The sequence below is a fragment of the Xiphophorus hellerii genome, chromosome 18 (genome assembly GCF_003331165.1).
Source record: "Xiphophorus hellerii strain 12219 chromosome 18, Xiphophorus_hellerii-4.1, whole genome shotgun sequence".
In the NCBI taxonomy this organism is placed as follows: Eukaryota; Metazoa; Chordata; class Actinopteri; order Cyprinodontiformes; family Poeciliidae; genus Xiphophorus; species Xiphophorus hellerii.
Window position 1 is genome coordinate 26714696 of NC_045689.1, and position 22817 is coordinate 26737512.

Consider the following 22817-nt stretch of genomic DNA (forward strand, 5'->3'; position numbering starts at 1 on the left):
TATTCAAAATTTATTGACAAAATGAAATCAACCTCACAGTTAAATTTAATTTGAATGAATGAAAAGAAAGTACCATTTCACTAAATAATTATACTATTATTTACGGCAGTGATCTAATTTAGTATTTTGGGATTCCAATACTAAAACTGCTTAAATTGGACACAAGGAAGCGTTTTGCTATTCTAAACAGTCTCTTTTAAGTCTGCATGTGGAGTTATGTTGCATTAGTTGTCCTCAGAACTGGAAAATGTTGACTTCCCAGTCAGAAAAATCAACAGTCATCGCCTGCAAATTTGGACATTCATTTGGGAAACTGGGAGACAATCTGACTACCCCCAGTTAAGACTTGCAAGGTCAACTTTCTCTTTCGACATGGCTGCTTCTTGCATAAACAGTGGTAAGCTCTGGTAGAAACATTTTTATTTTACAAGACACACTTGTAAGCATTCATCTAAATTCAATGCTGTACATAACGCCACGCAGGCTGCACAGTGGCACAGTTGGTAGCACTGTTGCTTTGCAGTAAGAAGGTCCTGGGTTCAAATCCCAGCCCGGGGTCTTTCTGCATGGAGATAATGGATGTATGTAACACCTTCAGCTATACACTGAACAAATTGAAAGTGGTGTTTGCTTACGGAAAGTAAAACCTAAAACTATGTTTGCAAGAGGTATTGCAAATAATGTTTATGGTTGTCGTCATGTTGAAATTCCGACTTAACTAGGTTGGGTTTGATGTCAAACCCAGCTCAGAGTTCCAAGGTAACTAGAACACAGAATTAGTTAGGACACCTTAGATTAATGGCTATTGGTTAAAAAATTCCTGACATACGCGCAGTATCATCGCTTGGATTTATAGAAAATGCCTTTTGTAACAAATGTAGTCGAACACCAGGAATGGTTACAAACTAAGGGAGTACGTAAACATTTGTTATTAGTTTGATCATCTGTGTTTGAAAACCTTATTTAATCAAACATAAACTGGACTATGGCCAATTAGAGAGAAGGGCATATCATAAAGCACCACATACATTTTGTCAATCAAGGTCAACAAACATCTGAAAACAACAAAAGAAGGAAATTTTCAACAATATTGTAATTTATTGAATGTGGCAGCATGTTTCACGTTATGTGGAGCTGAGTTTTCTTATTATTATTCATACCAACATTAATCTGTATATTGAGTTTTAAGAAAGGAACTAAAAATAAGCACTTGCTCAACAAAAGTCAATAATTTAAATCTCAATGTATTGGAAGATTCAGTGAGATCTCTTCTGGCCCTCCTCCTCTTATGATGAAAGTCATCAAGGGAGAGGACGATCCACATAAAATGTCTGTTCAAGGAAGTAAAAAGCACTGGTCTAAGGAGAATATGTAATCATGGAGGCGCTTCTGAAGTCATTAATGCCCTTGTTTGTCATATTGATGTTGTTCTTCGACATTGATTATTCACAAGCTTCATCCATTTTACCATCTTGCACATTAAGAAGACGGTTTCATCTTAATGGCATGCACAAATCCGGTGACGTGATTCTGGGTGGACTGTTTGAGGTTCACTACACTTCTGTGTTCCCCGAGCTAACGTTCACCTCAGAGCCAAGTGAGCACATCTGCCAAGGGTAAGCTTCACTCTCACTGTGGCTTGTTCACACACTGTGTTTCCTTCTCGTGTTTTCATGTAGCATTCTATATGTAAGCTTTGACCCTCCAGGGTTCAGACATGCCATGACCATGGCATTTGCCATTGAGGAAATTAACAAAAACCCAACTCTGCTCCCCAATGTGACTTTGGGATATAGCCTTTATGACAACTGTGCCACACTGGTAATTGGATTCAGTGCGGCATTGTCACTGGCCAGTGGTCAAGAGGAACAGTTTCTTCCTCAGGAGAAATGTTCAGGAGGCCCTCCAGTCCTCGGCATAGTCGGCGATTCTTTTTCAACGTTTTCCATCGCCACGTCCGATGTGATAGGCTTATTCAGACTTCCCATCGTAAGTTTTCTTTCTGAACTTCTGCTTCGCTAATAATGTATATTACATGTACCACATCTTTGTTTGGGGTTATCTAAATAATACAAATTTAACTTCCTTGTTTCTTTTAGGTGAGCTACTTTGCCACGTGTTCTTGCCTAAGTGATCGCCAGAGGTTTCCGTCCTTTTTTAGGACAATCCCGAGTGATACTTTTCAGGTGTGACTGATTTATAAATGAGATGTCACACAGGCGAAATTACATTAATCTCATAGTACATAGATTCAGAAGAATAGGCATGATCATTGTAATACAACTGTGATTTTATGAGAACAGGAAAGCAATGGTATCTCACGCAGTGTGTCCACTTAGGTGCATGCAATGCTTCAGATTTTAAAACGCTTTGGCTGGATGTGGGCTGGTCTGCTGGTCAGTGACGACGACTATGGGCTCCATGTTGCCCAGTCCTTCCAGTCGGAGCTGACTCAATCTGGACTGGGTTGTCTTGCATACACTGAGATTTTACCGTGGGGTGAAAACCCATCTGAGCTACGGAGAATCGTGGAAGGAATGAAAAAATCCACAGCTCGCGTGGTTATCGTGTTTGCCCATCAGATCAATATGATTCAGCTGATGGAAGAGGTATCCCTCTTTCTTATGTGTTAATTACTTATTGTTTTAGAGGCCAAATACTTTGCATTATTGCATCTTCCCTGCAAAAAAGGTTATGAAGCAGAACGTGACAGGGCTCCAGTGGATGGCGAGTGAAGCCTGGGCATCAGCGGCTGTGCTCCAAACCCCCCGTCTCATGCCGTACCTGGGTGGCACGCTGGGCATTGCAATCCGTCGAGGAGACATTTTAGGACTTAGAGATTTCCTCCTGAGCACACAGCCTGGGAATAGCAGCAACAATCAGAACACTATGGTGAGATTCAACTTTGACCTATAATTGCACTGGTATACATTATTGTCTTTCTTTTGTCAAGCAGTTTTTTTTCTTTTTATAAAACTTTCCAGATAAGGCAGTTTTGGGAACATACATTTCAGTGTAGATTTGCTCCCCCTCCAGCAGACTGGCTAGAAGCTGGGGGAGCATTATGCTCTGGTGAAGAAGATTTGGAGAGTGCGCAGACTGAGTTTCTGGATGTTTCTAACCTCAGGCCTGAATATAACATTTACAAGGCCGTGTATGCTCTGGCATATGCCCTCGATGAGATGCTGCAGTGTCAGGCAGGGAGAGGCCCTTTCAGCGGGCACAGCTGTGCCTCTCTGCAAAAACTGGAGGCTTGGCAGGTAGGGCATCAGTTTTCACTAAGCCATTAGTATTTTCATCAGATCGTGTCGTATTAGGATTTATACTCAACCTGAATACCAGATAGTTTTAATTTTACTGAAAGTGTTCTATCGTCGAACATTTGTTAGCTTGTGAGCGGTGATATCAGAATTTAGAAACGACAGACAAAAACAAAGCTTGACTCCTTGTCACAGTATTGATCTCTTCACATTTCCAGCTAATGTATTACTTGGAAAAAGTCAACTTTACCATTCCCTTTGGGGATCATGTGTCATTTGATGAGAACGGTGATGCTCTGCCGATATACGACATCATGAACTGGCTGTGGCTCCCTGACGGTGGAGTTCAAGTACTGAATGTGGGCGTTGTTAAGAAGACAGCTTCTGGTGTTGAAGAACTCATTCTTAATGAAGAAAAAATCTTCTGGAACTTCAACAATAATCAGGTTGCCTTCATTGATTTTATTTGAAGTGCTGCTTATAAGTGAGCTAGAAGAAATCTGATTATATGTTTTTTTTTTTGCATGTGTGTCTGCAGCCTCCTCGGTCGGTGTGCAGTGAGACCTGTAATCCTGGGACTCGCATGGCGAGGAAGAAGGGGCAACCTGTGTGCTGTTTTGATTGCGTTCCTTGTTCTGAAGGAAAGATCAGCAACAAAACAAGTTGGTATCATGGTTACAATTACATTTATATGAGTGAATGATCTTTATAGCTGACATGAACACGTTGAGAGAATAGAAAGAAAACTGACAAGAAGTTTATGTCACTTGAGGTTCCTAAAAGGTTTAATATTTAACCTAAACACCAACTCCTCAAATTGTGGTATGTTAATGAATCAAAAGTGGCATCTTGAATTATGACTAACTGTAAAATCTGTTTTGTTTTTTTGTTCTCAGACTCTGTAGAGTGCTTCAGCTGTCCAGAGGATTTCTGGTCAAGCCCCCGCCGTGATCACTGCATTCTTAAGACAACAGAGTTCCTCTCCTACCACGAACCTCTGGGTGTCTGCTTGACTACAGCTTCGTTGCTGGGAACATGCATCTGCACTGCGGTTTTAGGGATCTTCACCTATCACCGCAGCACTCCCATGGTACGCGCCAACAATTCAGAGCTGAGCTTTCTGATTTTGGTGTCGCTCAAGCTGTGCTTCCTGTGTTCGCTGCTGTTCATCGGACGACCAAAACTGTGGACATGCCAGCTGAGACACGCAGCGTTTGGGATCAGCTTTGTGCTTTGTGTGTCCTGCATCCTGGTTAAAACCATAGTGGTTCTGGCTGTGTTCAAAGCCTCCAAGCCAGGAGGTGGCACCTATCTAAAGTGGTTTGGTGCTGTACAGCAAAGAGGAACGGTTTTTGCGCTCACATGCGTTCAAGCAGCAATTTGCACTGTGTGGATTGTGACTGCCTCACCGGCACCTCATAAAAACACTCAGTACCACAATGACAAGATCGTTTATGAGTGTGTTGTTGGGTCCACGGTTGGTTTTGCAGTGTTATTGGGGTATGTTGGCTTACTGGCAATCATCAGTTTCCTGTTAGCATTCCTGGGAAGGAATCTACCGGACAACTTTAACGAGGCCAAACTCATCACGTTCAGCATGCTGATCTTCTGTGCTGTGTGGGTGGCCTTTGTTCCTGCTTATATCAACTCTCCGGGCAAATATGCAGATGCAGTGGAGGTGTTCGCCATCCTGGCCTCCAGCTTTGGCCTTTTGGTGGCGCTGTTTGGACCTAAATGTTATGTAATCTTGCTGAGACCTGAAAGAAACACCAAGAAAGCCATCATGAGTCGAGGAACTGCAAAATGATAAGATTATTAGTTTAATTCTTACTTTTCTCAAAGTCAACCACTCAAAAGAAACACCAGAAATATAGTAGAGGCAAAATTATGATAGCATCTGTGTAGGTTGTACATTTTGTCTTGATAATTTCATATCTGTGGGGGTATTCATGAAGTAATTAAATATCGTCTATGTTTTGACACATTTTGCAATAATTTGCAGTTATTTTCCAGTTAGTTAAGTTCCAGTCTCTCCAATTTCAAAGGCTTCACAGGCAAATAAATTTTAATAGATAGTGACATTTTCTAACAACAATAAAGAAAGCCATCACCGGTAATGGCAAATAATGTGTGTTACATGTGTAGTGTTGAAGCTGCAAATAATTAATTAATAAACTATTTTAAATTGACTGTTTCTTATGTTAAAAACACTCCAACTTTGCATTTCCAAATGCCAGACACAAATGTTGCAATTAATATTTTGCTGGTTTATTACTCTCTTAAATAAAGAATGAAGAAGAAAGCATTACATCCCCATAGGCCACCCATGAGGCCACAACAATGCTCTGATGGGTGGCGTGAATAATTACACAGAGAAAGGAACAGGCTGCTGTAGTCCTCTATATAAAATTAGCTACGAGTCTCGCAGGCTGGCCGGTGTGGAAGAGCAGTTATGGTGGCTTTATTTGTTAGATATTTCCTCATGAACTTCTATCAGTTCATGATTTATTCCTCCCTTTTCTTCCCGGAGTCTTCCTTTCTTTCCTCGTCCTGTAAGCTGCTGAGAACGTTTTACCTCAATGGTCTGCACAAGCCTGGCGACGTGATCCTGGGCGGGCTGTTCGAGGTCCACTACAGCTCCGTCTTTCCTGAGCAGACCTTCACCTCAGCGCCACATCCGCCCAGCTGCCAGGGGTGAGTATCCTGACAACACACACACATTGCTACAGAATCAGTTTTGATGACAAGCTTCTTCTTATTCTTTTTCTTTTTTTTTAGGTTTGAAACTCTAGGGTTCAGACATGCTATGACTATGGCTTTTGCCGTTGAGGAGATCAACAAGAACCCCGATCTGCTGCCAAACCTGACCCTGGGATACAGCCTTTATGATAACTGTGCCACTCTTAGCATTGGGTTCAGCGCTGCCTTGGCAATGGCCAGCGGGCAGGAGGAGCAGTTTTCGATTCAAGAGAGCTGTTCAGGAACCCCTCCAGTTGTGGGAATTGTTGGTGATCCTTTTTCCACGTTTTCTATAGCTGCCTCAGACGTTTTAGGTTTGTACAGGCTGCCTATGGTAAGTTTGCCCTTTAAAAAACCCGCCAGACTATTTCAGTCAGTTGCAAGAATTACCAAGCTTTTTCACAAAATAAGCAAAATGTGAACCTTTCCTACATATTTTTTCTTATAGGTGAGTTATTTTGCCACGTGTTCTTGCCTAAGCGATCGCCAGCGTTTTCCATCTTTCTTCAGAACAATCCCAAGTGACGCTTTCCAGGTGAACTTCAAATTTATTCATGAATGTTAAAGGTATTTCTGGAATTAGGCCTCACAATGAACACTGCGTCTGCATTGCGCTCCGTCTTCATCAGGTCCGTGCCATGATTCAGATTCTGAAGCACTTTGGCTGGACCTGGGCGGGCCTCCTGGTCAGTGACGACGACTATGGCCTTCATGTTTCCAGATCATTCCAAACTAACCTGACTCGATCGGGCGGCGGCTGTCTGGCGTACACGGAGGTTTTACCGTGGGGAGACAATCCGAGGGAATATAAAAGGGTCGTTGATGTTATGGCAAAGTCCACGGCACGCGTAGTGATTGTGTTTGCACATCAGATGCACATGATCCAACTCATGGAACAGGTTGGAGAAAATAGATTTGTCAGAGTCATAACCCATATCAAAAAGTTTTTGTTTTTGTTTTTTTTTTTTATACAAAAACTGTCTTGCATTTGATTCTGTGAAATTTTATATCAAATTACAAAGTGACAAGATTTACAAACCTGATTTATGTATTTGATTTTGGCATAAAAGAAACAAACTGCTTTTTAGTTTTAAGTAAAAATGTAGAAATTAAGTGGGGTAATGTAATCCTTCATTAATATAGAGTTTATTAATAGTATGCAATAACTACAAAGTTGCATTTTTTAGAAATGAAACAGAGAGGAAAACTTTTTATATGAACCAAACAATTCTAATGATCGATACAAAAAGTGCACAGAATAGACTTTATTTTTTTGTTTGTTTTTCAAAATTGTAAAAAAATATATATATTGAGACTCAGGTGGTGAAGCAGAATGTGACAGGGCTGCAGTGGGTTGCCAGCGAGGCCTGGACGTTACTGGAAGGCCTCCAGATCTCTGCTTTCACGTCGTTTCTTGGTGGAACTCTGGGCATCGCTGTCCGTCGCGGAGAAATACCAGGACTCAGAGACTTCCTGCTGAGAATTCATCCTGACCAGCACAACATCTCAGAAAATAGCATGGTGAGAGCTTCACTAAGTCAGACTGTGTGCAAAAAAAGTGGGTTAAAATTATTCACGCCGGTGGACAATTTTTTAAACCAAATCTACACCTTCGTTTCAGGTGAAGCAGTTTTGGGAGCACACGTTTCAGTGCAAGTTTCTGCTGCCTGCAGCAGGTTTGGCAGAAGACGCTGGAGTGCAATGCACCGGACGAGAAGACCTGAACAGTGTGACTACTGACCTGCTAAATGTGTCAGAACTCAGGCCTGAGTATAATATTTACAAAGCTGTGTACGCGCTGGCACATGCTCTTCATGACATGCTGAGCTGCATCCCAGGGCGAGGGCCTTTCAGAGGGAACAAATGTGCGTCTTTGCAAACATTAGAGCTCTGGCAGGTACGCAGTCAGTTTAAAATGTACCACTAATATCAATATTTATCATTTCTCTGCCTTAAAATACAAATACTACGACTACTAACAAAAAATTCTAACTGAGCCACATCTTTCAAATTGTTAACTTCAGATATGGGTGACATTTCTGCAATGGGCCTATTTTAATTTGTATACTTTTCAATGTGCCATTTTCTGGCCTATATGAAAAAAAAATTACATCCTGATTTTTTCAACATTTAAAATGTTTACATCATCCCAAGATAACATATAAGCAAATGTTTAATTTAAGATGTACCAAAAAAAAAGAACATTTTTGAAAGAAAAAAAAATGTTTGTTTGGTTGTCTGAGTTTGTTTTGGTGATAATTATTAATGGAAGTAACAATGTTTGCTTATCAATTTCATATGTTTCTATTTGTGTTTGCAGCTAATGCACTACCTGGAACGGGTCAACTTCACCACACCGTTTGGTGACCAAGTCACGTTCGATGAAAACGGCGACGCATTACCAATATACGATATCATGAACTGGATTTGGCTGCCCGACGGAACAATTAAAGTTCAGAGTGTCGGGGAGGTTCAGAGGTCTGCGTCCAGAGAGGAAGAACTCACAATTGATGAAGTCAAAATCTTCTGGAACTTTGAATCTAAAAAAGTAGGAATTTCGGCCTTGTTTAAACATAGAGTCGGATTCTCACATTGAGTGAAATTTAAATACTTCATGTTTCTCAGCCGCCCAGGTCTGTGTGCAGTGACAGCTGCCCCCCTGGAACGCATATGGTGAGGAGGAAAGGAGAGCCTCTGTGCTGTTTTTATTGTGTCCCGTGCTCTGAAGGAAAGGTCAGCAACAAAACTGGTTGGTGTCATTTTCATAGTTTGTTGTTTAGTGGCGCTTAAAAACTTTGATGAATTCATGACTTTGTGCTGCTAGTGACTAAACCAAATTGTTTGGGATTGTTCTTCCTAGCATCTAGTCTGCTTTGATTTCTCTTCCTTCTTGATCTCTTGGTTTAATAAAGCTGAAAATGATTTATTCAAGCTTTTGGCAGGTTAAATGCCACACAATAGTCACTCTTTGGTAACAAAAACTGTGCTTCCATTGACCATATCATTTTTTCGAAAATAAATTTGCTTAATGGAAATACAGTTTTAAAAAAATAACTTGTTTTTCGATAAAAAATCTTATGGGGCTAGGATGATTTGGTTGTTTGACCGAGTCAAAATTGTTTTATTCCTCAAAACTATAAAGGAAATCAAATCATATGAGTCACATGGTCGGTATCCAGATGCTGCCTCTGACACAAACCACAAAGAAGAAGACGGCAGGAAGTAGTTTTAAGATCATAGCAAGACCTGTTTTTAAATAACTTAGCCCATAAACAAGCTTATTTTAGTTTCTCGCTTGGTGTTTAATGGAAACACCACAATTGTGAAATTGTGTTTATTCCACATCAGCTGAATACTGACAACATTTTGTGCACATTTGTAATTTCTGTACATCCTTGTCCCTAATGGGGTCAGGAGAGGTGCTGGTATGTATCTCCAGCTAACGTTCCGGGCGAGAGGCGGGGTTCACCCTGGACAGGTCACCAGTCTGTCGCAGGGCAACACGGCGACAGACTGGACAAACAACCATGCATGCACACTCACAACTAGGGAGAATTTAGAGAGACCAATTAACCTGACAGTCATGTTTTTGGACTGTGTTAGGAAGCCGGAGTACCCAGAGAGAACCCACCATGCACAGGGAGAACATGCAAACTCCGTGCAGAAAGACCCAGGGAATCGAACCCAGGACCTTCTTGCTGCAAGGCAACAGCTCTACCAACAGCAGCCCTAGTTTCTGCTTTCAACTATGATTTAGAGTTCCTGCAGTGCCTCCTCTAAACACCAGAGGTCACTGTTGATAAAGTGCTACCTCCACAAAGCAGCAGAAGAAAGCACTTTTTTATATATATAAACATGAATATAAAACCTTCAAACTCACCTGTCCAAAACACACAGCAGCAAAGCAATTCTGCAACTAGTTTTTAAAAATCTTGCTACACCCCATTATTTCCCAGCAATATTCAGTTGTGCTAAAGCTCCCCACTCTAATTGAACCAATATGCTTGTGCTAAATAGATGTGAATTTTATTTTTTTCTCCCCTCTTTTGTCAGACTCCTTGGAGTGCTTTAATTGTCCTGAGGATTTCTGGTCCAGCCCCCAACGAGATCACTGCATTCCTAAGAAAACTGAGTTCCTCTCCTATCAGGAACCTCTGGGTATCTGTTTGACAGTGACCTCGTTGCTGGGAACGTCAGTCTGCGCCGTCGTTCTGGGGATCTTCACCTACCATCGCACCACACCCATTGTACGAGCCAACAATTCAGAACTCAGCTTCCTGCTCCTGGTGTCGCTCAAGCTGTGCTTCCTGTGTTCGCTGCTGTTCATCGGACGACCCAGGCTGTGGACATGCCAGCTGAGACACGCTGTATTTGGGATCAGCTTTGTGCTTTGTGTGTCCTGCATCCTGGTGAGAACCATGGTGGTTCTGGCTGTGTTCAAAGCCTCTAAACCAGGAGGTGGCACCTATCTAAAGTGGTTTGGTGCTGTGCAGCAAAGAGGAACGGTTTTTGCTCTCACTTGCATTCAGGTAGCAATTTGCACCGCATGGATTGTCACCGCGTCACCGGCACCTCATAAAAACACTCAGTACCACAATGACAAGATTGTTTATGAGTGTGTCGTTGGGTCCATAATTGGTTTCAGCGCTTTACTGGGTTATATCAGTGTACTCGCCATCCTTAGCTTTGTGTTAGCATTTTTGGCGAGAAATCTTCCCGACAACTTCAACGAGGCCAAACTCATCACGTTCAGCATGCTGATCTTCTGTTCTGTGTGGGTGGCCTTTGTTCCTGCTTATATCAACTCTCCGGGCAAATACGCAGACGCAGTGGAGGTGTTCGCCATCCTTGCTTCCAGTTTTGGCCTTTTGGTGGCGCTGTTTGGACCTAAATGTTACATAATTCTGCTGAGACCAGAAAGAAACACAAAGAAAGCCATCATGGGTCATAGAACTACAAAATGTTAAAGGGCAGCTTATGTACAATTTATGTTATCGCTGCAGCCTGTTAACAAAGACAGTGGAATTATTCATCTCTAATTCATTCACTGAAACTTAAAAACATTTGTCAATAGCATTGTTTGGTGTGATATGTACAAATATTTGCTTTACTAATATATGAAAAATTGTGAGAGAAAAACAAACACTGTGCCTTTTTAACCAAGATTTAGATTTATTTTTCTTTAAAGCGCGTTTTAAGATACTTAGAGTACAAGCTCATCCACTTTTAGATATTTGCACAATATATCAGCTCAGAGAAACATTTTGTTTGTTCAGTACAACTAATTTATATGTTTCTTTGTGTCTATAAAACATTTTTCCTCCAAATTGTTTGTTTAATCCCTGAATATTGTCAGCTAAATCCTGATTGGGAGTGTTTTTAATCTGGTACTTATAAGATGCCACTTTCTCAATGTCAGTTCCCAGAATGTTCAGTGGGTGTTAGTTCACCCAAATCTCTCATGTAAAAAAACTGACCAAAGAAAAAAAAAATCATGGTACTCTTTGATCTAAAATTAAAAAGAAACATATGTGATCATTTGAAAACCTACTCAATGGTCATGATAAACAATCTTACAGTTTTTTCAAGTTTTGTGCAAAAATATGTCTTGTTTGCCTCATCCAGGGTAAATAAAAATAAAAAACTAAATAAATTTGTGCTGCATCGTGGCACTCAGTCTCATTGTGTTCTTCATCTTACATTTAGTTGAGTCTTGGAAAAAGTCTAAACAGGTTATCTAGTTCGGGAGTGAAATATTGATTTTCTGACTACTTTCCAAAAACACTACACTTTCAGCTGAATTTAGCAGAATTTTTCTTGATATGTTCAAAAGAGAAAAATCCCAAAAAGGTTTGCACATCACTTAGTGTGATATTTTTAGCGAAAGTAAAAATTAATTCACACTCCTTTTGTCCACAGCATTTCTGAATAGAGGAGCGCGTGGGTGATGACGTAATGTTGCACATAAGTTCATGCACTCTTGAACAAACAATATAAACATGTGCTAAAGGAGGAGGAGAGTTATGGAGGCTTTACTTTACACACGTTTCCTCTTGACTCTCAGTTTCGTGTCTGTGGCCTCATCCACTGACTCGCCTTGCAGTTTGCGGAGACGTTTCCGCCTCAATGAAATGCACGAGCCGGGTGATGTGGTGCTGGGTGGGCTGTTTGAGGTACACTACACTTCTCTTTTCCCCAACATCACATACACCTCCGAGCCAGAGCAACCGAGCTGTGAAGGGTAAGTACATCATGGATGAATTTAACCCCTCTGTGTAAATAAAATTCTCTGTTCAGACTTTATAGAAATTGACGTAAGTTACATTTTACATGTGGACGCCTGTGACACATGTGAAATTAATTCCTACATCGTCAATGTGATATGTGGCAATTTCTCCCTTTTTTACTTTGGACATTTATTGTAACATTTTGTTTCAGTTTTGACATTCTAGGTTTTAGAGATGCTATGACTATGGCTTTTGCCGTTGAGGAAATCAACAAGAACCCCGTTCTGCTGCCAAACCTGACCCTGGGATACAGCCTTTATGATAACTGTGCCACTCTTAGCATTGGGTTCAGTGCTGCCTTGGCAATGGCCAGCGGGCAGGAGGAGCAGTTTTCGATTCAAGAGAGCTGTTCAGGAACCCCTCCAGTTGTGGGAATTGTTGGTGATCCTTTTTCCACGTTTTCTATAGCTGCCTCAGACGTTTTAGGTTTGTACAGGCTGCCTATGGTAAGTTTGCCCTTTAAAAAACCCGCCAGACTATTTCAGTCAGTTGCAAGAATTACCAAGCTTTTTCACAAAATAAGCAAAATGTGAACTTTTTGTGTATATTTTTTCTTATAGGTGAGTTATTTTGCCACGTGTTCTTGCCTAAGCGATCGCCAGCGTTTTCCATCTTTCTTCAGAACAATCCCAAGTGACGCTTTCCAGGTGAATTTCAAACTTATTCATGAATGTTAAAGGTATTTGTGGAATTAGGCCTCACAATGAACACTGCGTCTGCACTTTCGCTCCGTCTTCATCAGGTCCGTGCCATGATTCAGATTCTGAAGCACTTTGGCTGGACCTGGGCGGGCCTCCTGGTCAGTGACGACGACTATGGCCTTCATGTTTCCAGATCATTCCAAACTGACCTGACTCGATCGGGCGGCGGCTGTCTGGCGTACACGGAGGTTTTACCGTGGGGAGACAATCCGGGGGAATATAAAAGGGTCGTTGATGTTATGGCAAAGTCCACGGCACGCGTAGTGATTGTGTTTGCACATAAGATGCACATGATCCAACTCATGGAACAGGTTGGAGGAAATAGATATGTCAGAGTCATAACCCATGTCAAAAAGTTTTGTTTTTTTTGTTTGTTTGTTGTTTTTTACAAAAACTGTCTTGCATTTGATTCTGTGAAATTTTATATCAAATTACAAGGTGACAAGATTTACAAACCTGATTTATGTATTTGATTTTGGCTGAAAAGAAACAAACTTTTAAGCCAAAATAAAAAAAGTTCTTTGGTATTAAGTAAAAACTTATAAATTAAGTGGGGTAATGTAATCCTTCATTAATATAGAGTTTATTAATAGTATGCAATAACTACAAAGTTGCATTTTTTAAAAAATGAGACAGAGAGGAAAACTTTTTATATGAACCAAACAATTCTAACGATCGATACAAAAAGTGAACAGAATAGACTTTATTTTCTTGTTTGTTTTTCAAAATTGTAAAAGAAAATATAAATTTTGTGAGACTCAGGTGGTGAAGCAGAATGTGACAGGGCTGCAGTGGGTTGCCAGCGAGGCCTGGACGTTACTGGAAGGCCTCCAGATCTCTGCTTTCATGCCGTTTCTTGGTGGAACTCTGGGGATCGCTGTCCGTCACGGAGAAATACCAGCACTCAGAGACTTCCTGCTGAGAATTCATCCTGACCAGCACAACATCTCTGAAAATAGCATGGTGAGAGCTTCACTAACTCAGACTGTGTGCAAAAAAATTAGGTTGAATTTATTCTACACCTTCGTTTCAGGTGAAGCAGTTTTGGGAGCACACGTTTCAGTGCAAGTTTCCGCTGCCTGCAGCAGGTTTGGCAGAAGACGTTGGAGCTCAATGCACTGGACGAGAAGACCTGAACAGTGTGACTACTGACCTGCTGAATGTGTCAGAACTCAGGCTTGAGTATAATATTTACAAAGCTGTGTACGCGCTGGCACACGCTCTTCATGACATGCTGAGCTGCATCCCAGGGCGAGGGCCTTTCAGAGGGAACAAATGTGCGTCTTTGCAAACATTAGAGCTCTGGCAGGTACGCAGTCAGTTTAAAATGTACCACTAATATCAATATTTATAATTTCTCTGGCTTAAAATACAAATACTACGACTACTAACAAAAAATTCTAACGGAGCCACATCTTTCAAATTGTTAACTTCAGATATGGGTGACATTTCTGCAATGGGCCTATTTTAATTTGTATACTTTTCAATGTGCCATTTTCTGGCCTATATGAAAAAAAAATTACATCCTGATTTTTTCAACATTTAAAATGTTAACATCATCCCAAGATAACATATAACAAATGTTTAATTTAAGATGTAACTAAAAATAGAACATTTTTGAAAGAAAAAAAAATGTTTGGTTGGTTGTCTGAGTTTGTTTTGGTGATAATTATTAATGGAAGTAACAATGTTTGCTTATCAATTTCATATGTTTCTGTTTGTGTTTGCAGCTAATGCACTACCTGGAACGGGTCAACTTCACCACACCGTTTGGTGACCAAGTCATGTTCGATGAAAACGGCGACGCATTACCAATATACGATATCATGAACTGGATTTGGCTGCCCGACGGAACAATTAAAGTTCAGAGTGTCGGGGAGGTTCAGAGGTCTGCGTCCAGAGAGGAAGAACTCACAATTGATGAAGTCAAAATCTTCTGGAACTTTGAATCTAAAAAAGTAGGAATTTCGGCCTTGTTTAAACATAGAGTCGGATTCTCACATTGAGTGAAATTTAAATACTTCATGTTTCTCAGCCGCCCAGGTCTGTGTGCAGTGACAGCTGCCCCCCTGGAACGCATATGGTGAGGAGGAAAGGAGAGCCTCTGTGCTGTTTTTATTGTGTCCCGTGCTCTGAAGGAAAGGTCAGCAACAAAACTGGTTGGTGTCATTTTCATAGTTTGTTGTTTAGTGGAAACACCACAATTGTGAAATTGTGTTTATTCAACATCAGCTGAATGCTGACAACATTTTGTGCACATTTGTAATGGAAACGCAGCTAAAATTAATCAGTTGTAGTCTCTGCTTCCATCCATTTTCTGTACATCGTTGTCCCTAATGGGGTCAGGAGGTGCTGGTGTCTATCTCCAGCTAACGTTCCGGGCGAGAGGCGGGGTTCACCCTGGATGGACAGGTCGCCAGTCTGTCGCAGGGCACAGAGACAGACAGGACAAACAACCATGCATACACACTCACACCTAGGGAGAACTTAGAGAGACCTATTAACCTGACAGTCATGTTTTTGGACTGTGGGAGGAAGCTGGAGTACCCACACATGCACACGGAGAACATGCAAACTCCGTGCATGTTTTCATCACTCCAAGATTCAACTAAATCTTGGAGTTTATATAATAAACTCCGTATATTTTATATAAATATAAAACCTTCAAACTCACCTGTCCAAAACACACAGCAGCAAAGCAATTCTGCAACTAGTTTTTAAAAGTCTTGCTACACCCCATTATTTCCCAGCAATATTCAGTTGTGCTAAAGCTCCCCACTCTAATTGAACCAATATGCTTGTGCTAAATAGATGTGAATTTTATTTTTTTCTCCCCTCTTTTGTCAGACTCCTTGGAGTGCTTTAATTGTCCTGAGGATTTCTGGTCCAGCCCCCAACGAGATCACTGCATTCCTAAGAAAACTGAGTTCCTCTCCTATCAGGAACCTCTGGGTATCTGTTTGACAGTGACCTCGTTGCTGGGAATGTCAATCTGCGCCGTCGTTCTGGGGATCTTCACCTACCATCGCACCACACCCATTGTACGAGCCAACAATTCAGAGCTGAGCTTCCTGCTCCTGGTGTCGCTCAAGCTGTGCTTCCTGTGTTCGCTGCTGTTCATCGGACGACCCAGGCTGTGGACATGCCAGCTGAGACATGCTGTATTTGGGATCAGCTTTGTGCTTTGTGTGTCCTGCATCCTGGTGAGAACCATGGTGGTTCTGGCTGTGTTCAAAGCCTCTAAACCAGGAGGTGGCACCTATCTAAAGTGGTTTGGTGCTGTGCAGCAAAGAGGAACGGTTTTTGCTCTCACTTGCATTCAGGTAGCAATTTGCACCGCATGGATTGTCACCGCGTCACCAACACCTCATAAAAACACTCAGTACCACAATGACAAGATTGTTTATGAGTGTGTCGTTGGGTCCATAATTGGTTTCAGCGCTTTACTGGGTTATATCAGTGTACTCGCCGTCCTTAGCTTTGTGTTAGCATTTTTGGCACGAAATCTTCCCGACAACTTCAACGAGGCCAAACTCATCACGTTCAGCATGCTGATCTTCTGTGCTGTGTGGGTGGCCTTTGTTCCTGCTTATATCAACTCTCCGGGCAAATACGCAGATGCAGTGGAGGTGTTCGCCATCCTGGCTTCCAGTTTTGGCCTTTTGGTGGCGCTGTTTGGACCTAAATGTTACATAACTCTATTCAGACCAGAAAGAAACACAAAGAAAGCCATCATGGGTCATAGAACTACAAAATGTTAAAGGGCAGCTGTACAATTTATGTTATCGCTGCAGCCTGTTAACAAAGACAGTGGAATTATTCATCTCTAACTCATTCACTGAAACTTAAAAACATTTGTCAATAGCATTGTTTGGTGTGATATGTACAAATATTTACTGTACTAATATATGAAAAATTGTGAGAGAAAAACAAACACTGTGCCTTTTAGACCATGATTTAGATTTATTTTTCTTTAAAACGCATTTTAAGATACTTAGAGTACAAGCTCATCCACTTTTAGATATTTGCAACATATATCAGCTCAGAGAAACGTTTTGTTTGTTCAGTACAACTAATTTATATGTTTCTTTGTGTCTATCAAACATTTTTCCCCAAATTGTTTGTTCAATCCCTGAATTTTGTCAGCTAAATCCTGATTGGGAGTGTTTTTAATCTGGTACTTATCAGATGCCACTTTCTCAATGTCAGTTCCCAGAATGTTCAGTGGGTGTTAGTTCACCCAAATCTCTCATGTAAAAAAACTGACCAAAGAAAAAAAAAATCATGGTACTCTTTGATCTAAAATTAAAAAGAAACATATGTGATCATTTGAAAACCTACTCAATGGTCATGATAAACAATCTTACAGTTTTTTCAAGTTTTGTGCAAAAATATGTCTTGTTTGCCTCATCCAGGGTAAAAAAAAATAAAAAACTAAATAAATTTGTGCTGCATCATGCCACTCAGTCTCATTGTGTTCTTCATTTTACATTTAGTTGAATCTTGGAAAAAGTCTAAACAGGTTATTTATTTCAGGAGTGAAATATTGATTTTCTGACTACCTTCCTACACTTTCAGCTGAATTTAGCAGAATTTTTCTTGATACATTCAAAAGAGAAAAATCCCAAAAAGGTTTGCACATCAGTTATTGCGATATTTTAATGAAAGTAAAAATTAATTCACACTCGTTGTGTTTTGTCCACAGCATTTCTGAATAGAGGAGCACGTGGGTGATGATGTAATGTTGCACATAAGTTCATGCACTCTTGAACAAACAATATAAACATGTGCTAAAGGAGGAGGAGAGTTATGGAGGCTTTACTTTACACACGTTTCCTCTTGACTCTCAGTTTCGTGTCTGTGGCCTCATCCACTGACTCGCCTTGCAGTTTGCGGAGACGTTTCCGCCTCAATGAAATGCACGAGCCGGGTGATGTGGTGCTGGGTGGGCTGTTTGAGGTACACTACACTTCTCTTTTCCCCAACATCACATACACCTCCGAGCCAGAGCAACCGAGCTGTGAAGGGTAAGTACATCATGGATGAATTTAACCCCTCTGTGTAAATTAAATTGTCTGTTCAGACTTTATAGAAATCGACGTAAGTTACATCTTACATGTGGACGCCTGTGACACATGTAAAATTAATTCCTACATCGTCAATATATGTGGCAATTTCTCCCCTTTTTTTTGGACGTTTATTGCAATATTTTGTTTCAGTTTTGACACTCTAGGTTTTAGAGATGCCATGACTATGGCTTTTGCCGTTGAGGAGATCAACAAGAACCCCGATCTGCTGCCAAACCTGACCCTGGGATACAGCCTTTATGATAACTGCGGTGCGCTTGTTATTGGCTTCAGCGGTGCCTTATCTCTGGCCAGTGGCCAGGAAGAGGGGATTTCGCCTCAGGAGAACTGTTCAGGGACTCCTCCAATTCTTGCCATCGTTGGCGATTCCTATTCAACATTTTCAATAGCGATCGCCAATGTGCTAGGTTTGTTCAAAATACCAATTGTAAGTGTGCTCTCTCCTTCGATTCACCTGAAATTTTCTCCGCCGTTTAATGCTGTTTTGAGTGCGACATCTCTTGACTGTGTTCTGAAGGATATCATTTGTGTGCAATTGTAATGATAGGTGAGTTATTTTGCCACATGTTCATGCCTGAGTGACCATCGGCAGTTTCCGTCCTTCTTCAGAACAATCCCAAGTGACGCTTTCCAGGTGAGATACAGCTTAGTTCTGCACAAGACGTAAGATAATCTATTCAATAATGGGACTTACTGCTATATTGCAAGTACATGCATTTCCTTAAGCAAAAAAAGACTTGTAAAAAAATTCTTGAAATAATTCCAGTGTTTATTGCTGGAGCATTTCAAACTGAAAATGTGTGGGAAAAGCTGACCTTTGTGGAAAAATGCTACAGCAGGAACCTATTGTTTTCGTTAAACTCACCAGTGTCACACATTTTTAGCTCCTCCACCTTTGCAGCATAAGATATTTCAACTGAAGCATTTTGTCATATTCGGTGTTTTAGATACTTTTGTTTTAGTAAGCCATCCTTTTCCTGCTATCTTGAAATATAAATATGGCCTTAAATAGTGTGTGACATCTATTGCACCTCCCTCAATACAGGAAAAACAAAGGAGATGTCACTTGAGTCTTGATCTTCTTAAGATAGTTAAAAGCTCATGATAAATCAGGATCGAAATAGCCAACATCCATACACAAAACAAAAGTTTGTTCTTTCTTTTTTAAAGTTCATATCAATTTGGACAAATAGGGCTGCTCTCAAGTTTCTATTGCCACCAGAGAGAGTGAAGAAACTAAACTGAAGCAAAGAGTGCCATCTTGGAGTCACAAAGTCTCCATGACAGGAACTTATTTCAAGACGCATTTTTAACCACAGGAGAACTTTGTACATCTTTTTTATGTATTTTTTCTCATGTTTCCCCAGGTGAACGCCGTGATTCAAATTCTGAAACACTTCGGCTGGACGTGGGCCGGCCTGCTGGTTACCGACGATGATTACGGGTTCTATGTGGCCCAGTCTTTTCAGTCGAGCCTCTCACAGCAGGGTGGAGCTTGTCTGGCGTATGTGGAGGTCTTGCCCTGGGATAGCAAACCAGGCGAACTTAAGAGAATTGTAAATTTGATCAAGACGTCAACGGCTCGTGTTGTCATCGTGTTTGCTCATGAGATTCACACGTTTAGGCTGATAGAAGAGGTAAGAATGAATGCATGAACTATTCTAACTGTTCTAGCTAGTAGTCGACTGTCGAATTGACAGTAAACTTTCCTGCAAAGTTCTTTCTTCTCTCATTTCTGCTTTTCGTCATATAGCCCAGAAAAATGGCGCCAATCAAGCCATTCATTTTCTAAAACGTGCAGCATATTTTTAAAGTCTAAAGATGTGTTTTTGTGACGTAATGCCCAGGTAGCGGAACAAAATGTCACCGGCCGACAATGGATAGCAAGTGAAGCGTGGGCGTCAGCAGCTGTACTCCAGATTCCCCGCTTCATTCCTTTCCTTGGTGGCACTCTGGGTATCGCTATTCGTCGAGGGGAAATACCAGGGCTCAGAGACTTTCTACTACAAACCCATCCTAATAAAAACAACAACTACGAAACTAATCTGGTAAAATTCAGAGGATTTTTGAAGAAATGCCACATGCAAAGGACACAAATCATTACAAATCTAAAAATCCTGAATATTTCTTTTTCTTTTTGGATGTGTTTCAGGTGAGACAGTTCTGGGAACACACCTTTCAGTGTAAATTCGAACCAGCCGAAGGGGAAGAAGATGATGAAGCTCTGTGCACTGGTGATGAAGATCTTGAACAGGTTGAGACTGAGCTTTTGGATGTGTCCAACCTCAGACCTGAGTATAACGTTTACAAAGCCGTGTATGCTCTGGCTCATGCTCTTGATGAGATGCTGCATTGTGAGCCAGGCAAAGGACCCTTTGTTGATCGGACCTGCGCTGCTCTGCAAAGTCTGGAGCCGTGGCAGGTGTGACATCAAATTAAGCTCCAAATAGCTGACATTACGTTCGGGACAATAGATTAAACAACAGGTCAAGATTTCTGAACAGTCTGTTGTAGATTTTCATGAAAGTCTGCTTGAGGTTTGTCGTTCTCCTCGTCCTTTTGTAGCTCTTGCACTATTTACAGAAAGTCAATTTCACCACACCGTTTGGTGACCAAGTGTCGTTTGATGAAAATGGCGACGCCTTGCCTATGTACGATGTCATGAACTGGGTGTGGCTCCCGGATGGAGGAACCAAAATCCAGAATGTTGGTGAAGTGAAGAAGTCTGCCTTCGGAAGGGAAGAGCTCGTACTTAACGAAAACCTAATCTTTTGGAACTTTGAGTCAAAACAGGTGATTTCTTCTTAGCAGATAGCATTTAAACTGTTGTTTAAATATCGGTGTGTGCTAATGAGTGACCGATTGCATCTCCGACCTCCAGTCACCCCAGTCAGCATGCAGTGAAAACTGTCCTCCAGGTACAAGGATGGCAAGAAAAAAGGGTCAGCCTGTTTGCTGCTTTGACTGCATTCCCTGTTCTGATGGAAAGATCAGCAATGGATCTAGTAAGTGTTATTATTTTTGCATAAACACATAATGTGCATAGAAATGTCAGTTTCTTCTTTTTCAGATGCCAGAGAGTGCAACAGTTGTCCAGAGGATTTCTGGTCCAGCCCCCAGCGAGATCACTGTCTCCCTAAAGAAACTGAGTTCCTGTCCTACCATGAACCACTTGGGATTTGCTTGACAACTACTTCACTACTGGGAACATTTATCTGCGCTGTTGTTCTGGGGATCTTCATCTATCACCGCAGTACACCAATAGTACGAGCCAACAATTCAGAACTCAGTTTCCTGCTCCTGGTGTCGCTCAAGCTGTGCTTCCTGTGTTCGCTGCTGTTCATCGGACGACCTAGATTGTGGACATGCCAACTCAGACACGCAGCGTTTGGGGTCAGCTTTGTGCTTTGTGTGTCCTGCATCCTGGTTAAAACCATGGTGGTTCTGGCTGTATTCAAAGCCTCCAAGCCAGGAGGGGGAGCCAGTCTTAAATGGTTTGGTCCAACACAGCAGCGAGGAACCGTCTTCACTCTCACTTGCATTCAAGCAGTGGTCTGCACTGTTTGGATCGTCTCTGCTTCACCGATGCCACATAAAAACACTCAGTACCACAATGACAAAATAGTTTATGAGTGTGAAGTTGGTTCAACCTTTGGATTTGCTGTTCTACTTAGTTACATTGGTTTACTAGCTTTCATTAGCTTTGTGTTAGCATTTTTGGCACGAAATCTTCCCGACAACTTCAACGAGGCCAAACTCATCACGTTCAGCATGCTGATCTTCTGTGCTGTGTGGGTGGCCTTTGTTCCTGCTTATATCAACTCCCCTGGTAAATACGCAGACGCAGTGGAGGTGTTCGCCATCCTGGCCTCCAGTTTTGGCCTGTTGGTGGCGCTGTTTGGACCCAAGTGTTACATAATTCTACTAAGACCTGAAAGAAACACAAAGAAAGCCATCATGGGCAGAGGAATCACCACATCTTAACGTGTCTCGTCTTGTTCATGCAAAACCATGTGGAATTTGGATTATGGAGTTTGTGGTATTTAGTATTTGTTTTTCTTACACATTTTTTCTCCTAAATTGGTTTGACACTTTGAGTTAGTGAGATTTTTGGTTACATCTACACCGTGTTCCAAATTATTATGCAAATTGGATTAAAGTGTCATAAAGATAAACATTTTTGTTGTGCTATTAAATTTATAGATGGTATTGTGTGTCAGGGCTCTTTGAATCACTATAATTAATTTCAAAGAGCTGGTTGATTAGTTTGTCTCATGAGTTCAATTAAAGGAAATCTTCTTAAGAAGGATGTTCCACATTATTAAGCAGGCCACAGGTTTCAAGCAATATGGGAAAGAGAAAGGATCTCTGCTGACAAAAATCATCAGATAGTGTAGTGCTGTATGACAAGGTATGAAAACATTAGATATTTAACGAAAACTGAAGCGTTATCATCGTACTGTGAAGAGATTTGTGGCTGATTCAGAGCAAAGATGGTTTGTACAGATAAAGGCAGAATGAGGAAGGTTTCTGTTAGACAAATTCATGGGATTAAGAGAGCAGCTGTTAAAATGCCCTTACAAAGCAGCAAACAGTTATTTGAAGCAGCTGGTGCCTCTGGAACCTCAAGGTGGAGGATCCTCCAGAGGCTTGAGGTGCATCAACCTACTATTGGGCCCCTAACCAGAGCTCACAAGCAAAAACGGTTACAGTGGGCCCAGCCGTACATGTAGATTAATTTTC

The 22817-nt window shown here is 41.3% G+C and overlaps 4 protein-coding genes across 4 annotated transcripts; all 4 read left to right on the forward strand.

The window, feature by feature from the left end:
• The first annotated feature begins 1242 nt into the window (after positions 1-1242).
• On the forward strand, positions 1243-5449 carry LOC116708178 (extracellular calcium-sensing receptor-like). Its single transcript, XM_032546007.1, has 9 exons — positions 1243-1616; positions 1695-1989; positions 2100-2186; positions 2340-2609; positions 2692-2892; positions 2985-3260; positions 3479-3706; positions 3799-3922; positions 4157-5449. The coding sequence occupies exons 1-9, from the start codon at positions 1378-1380 to the stop codon at positions 5065-5067; spliced, it is 2631 nt and encodes an 876-aa protein (XP_032401898.1). The 5' UTR covers positions 1243-1377; the 3' UTR covers positions 5068-5449.
• Positions 5450-5502: 53 nt separating this feature from the next.
• Positions 5503-11653, forward strand: LOC116708177 (extracellular calcium-sensing receptor-like). Its single transcript, XM_032546006.1, has 9 exons — positions 5503-5954; positions 6039-6333; positions 6448-6534; positions 6629-6898; positions 7320-7520; positions 7621-7896; positions 8320-8547; positions 8625-8748; positions 10053-11653. The coding sequence occupies exons 1-9, from the start codon at positions 5713-5715 to the stop codon at positions 10964-10966; spliced, it is 2637 nt and encodes an 878-aa protein (XP_032401897.1). The 5' UTR covers positions 5503-5712; the 3' UTR covers positions 10967-11653.
• An 818-nt stretch (positions 11654-12471) lies between these two features.
• On the forward strand, positions 12472-16748 carry LOC116707999 (extracellular calcium-sensing receptor-like). Its single transcript, XM_032545747.1, has 8 exons — positions 12472-12732; positions 12847-12933; positions 13029-13298; positions 13750-13950; positions 14021-14296; positions 14718-14945; positions 15023-15146; positions 15835-16748. The coding sequence occupies exons 1-8, from the start codon at positions 12472-12474 to the stop codon at positions 16746-16748; spliced, it is 2361 nt and encodes a 786-aa protein (XP_032401638.1).
• Positions 16749-17819: 1071 nt separating this feature from the next.
• On the forward strand, positions 17820-22288 carry LOC116737351 (extracellular calcium-sensing receptor-like). The gene is made up of 9 exons (XM_032590425.1): positions 17820-18014; positions 18207-18501; positions 18622-18708; positions 19442-19711; positions 19922-20122; positions 20227-20496; positions 20640-20867; positions 20956-21079; positions 21145-22288. The coding sequence occupies exons 1-9, from the start codon at positions 17905-17907 to the stop codon at positions 22056-22058; spliced, it is 2499 nt and encodes an 832-aa protein (XP_032446316.1). The 5' UTR covers positions 17820-17904; the 3' UTR covers positions 22059-22288.
• The last annotated feature ends 529 nt before the right edge of the window (positions 22289-22817 follow it).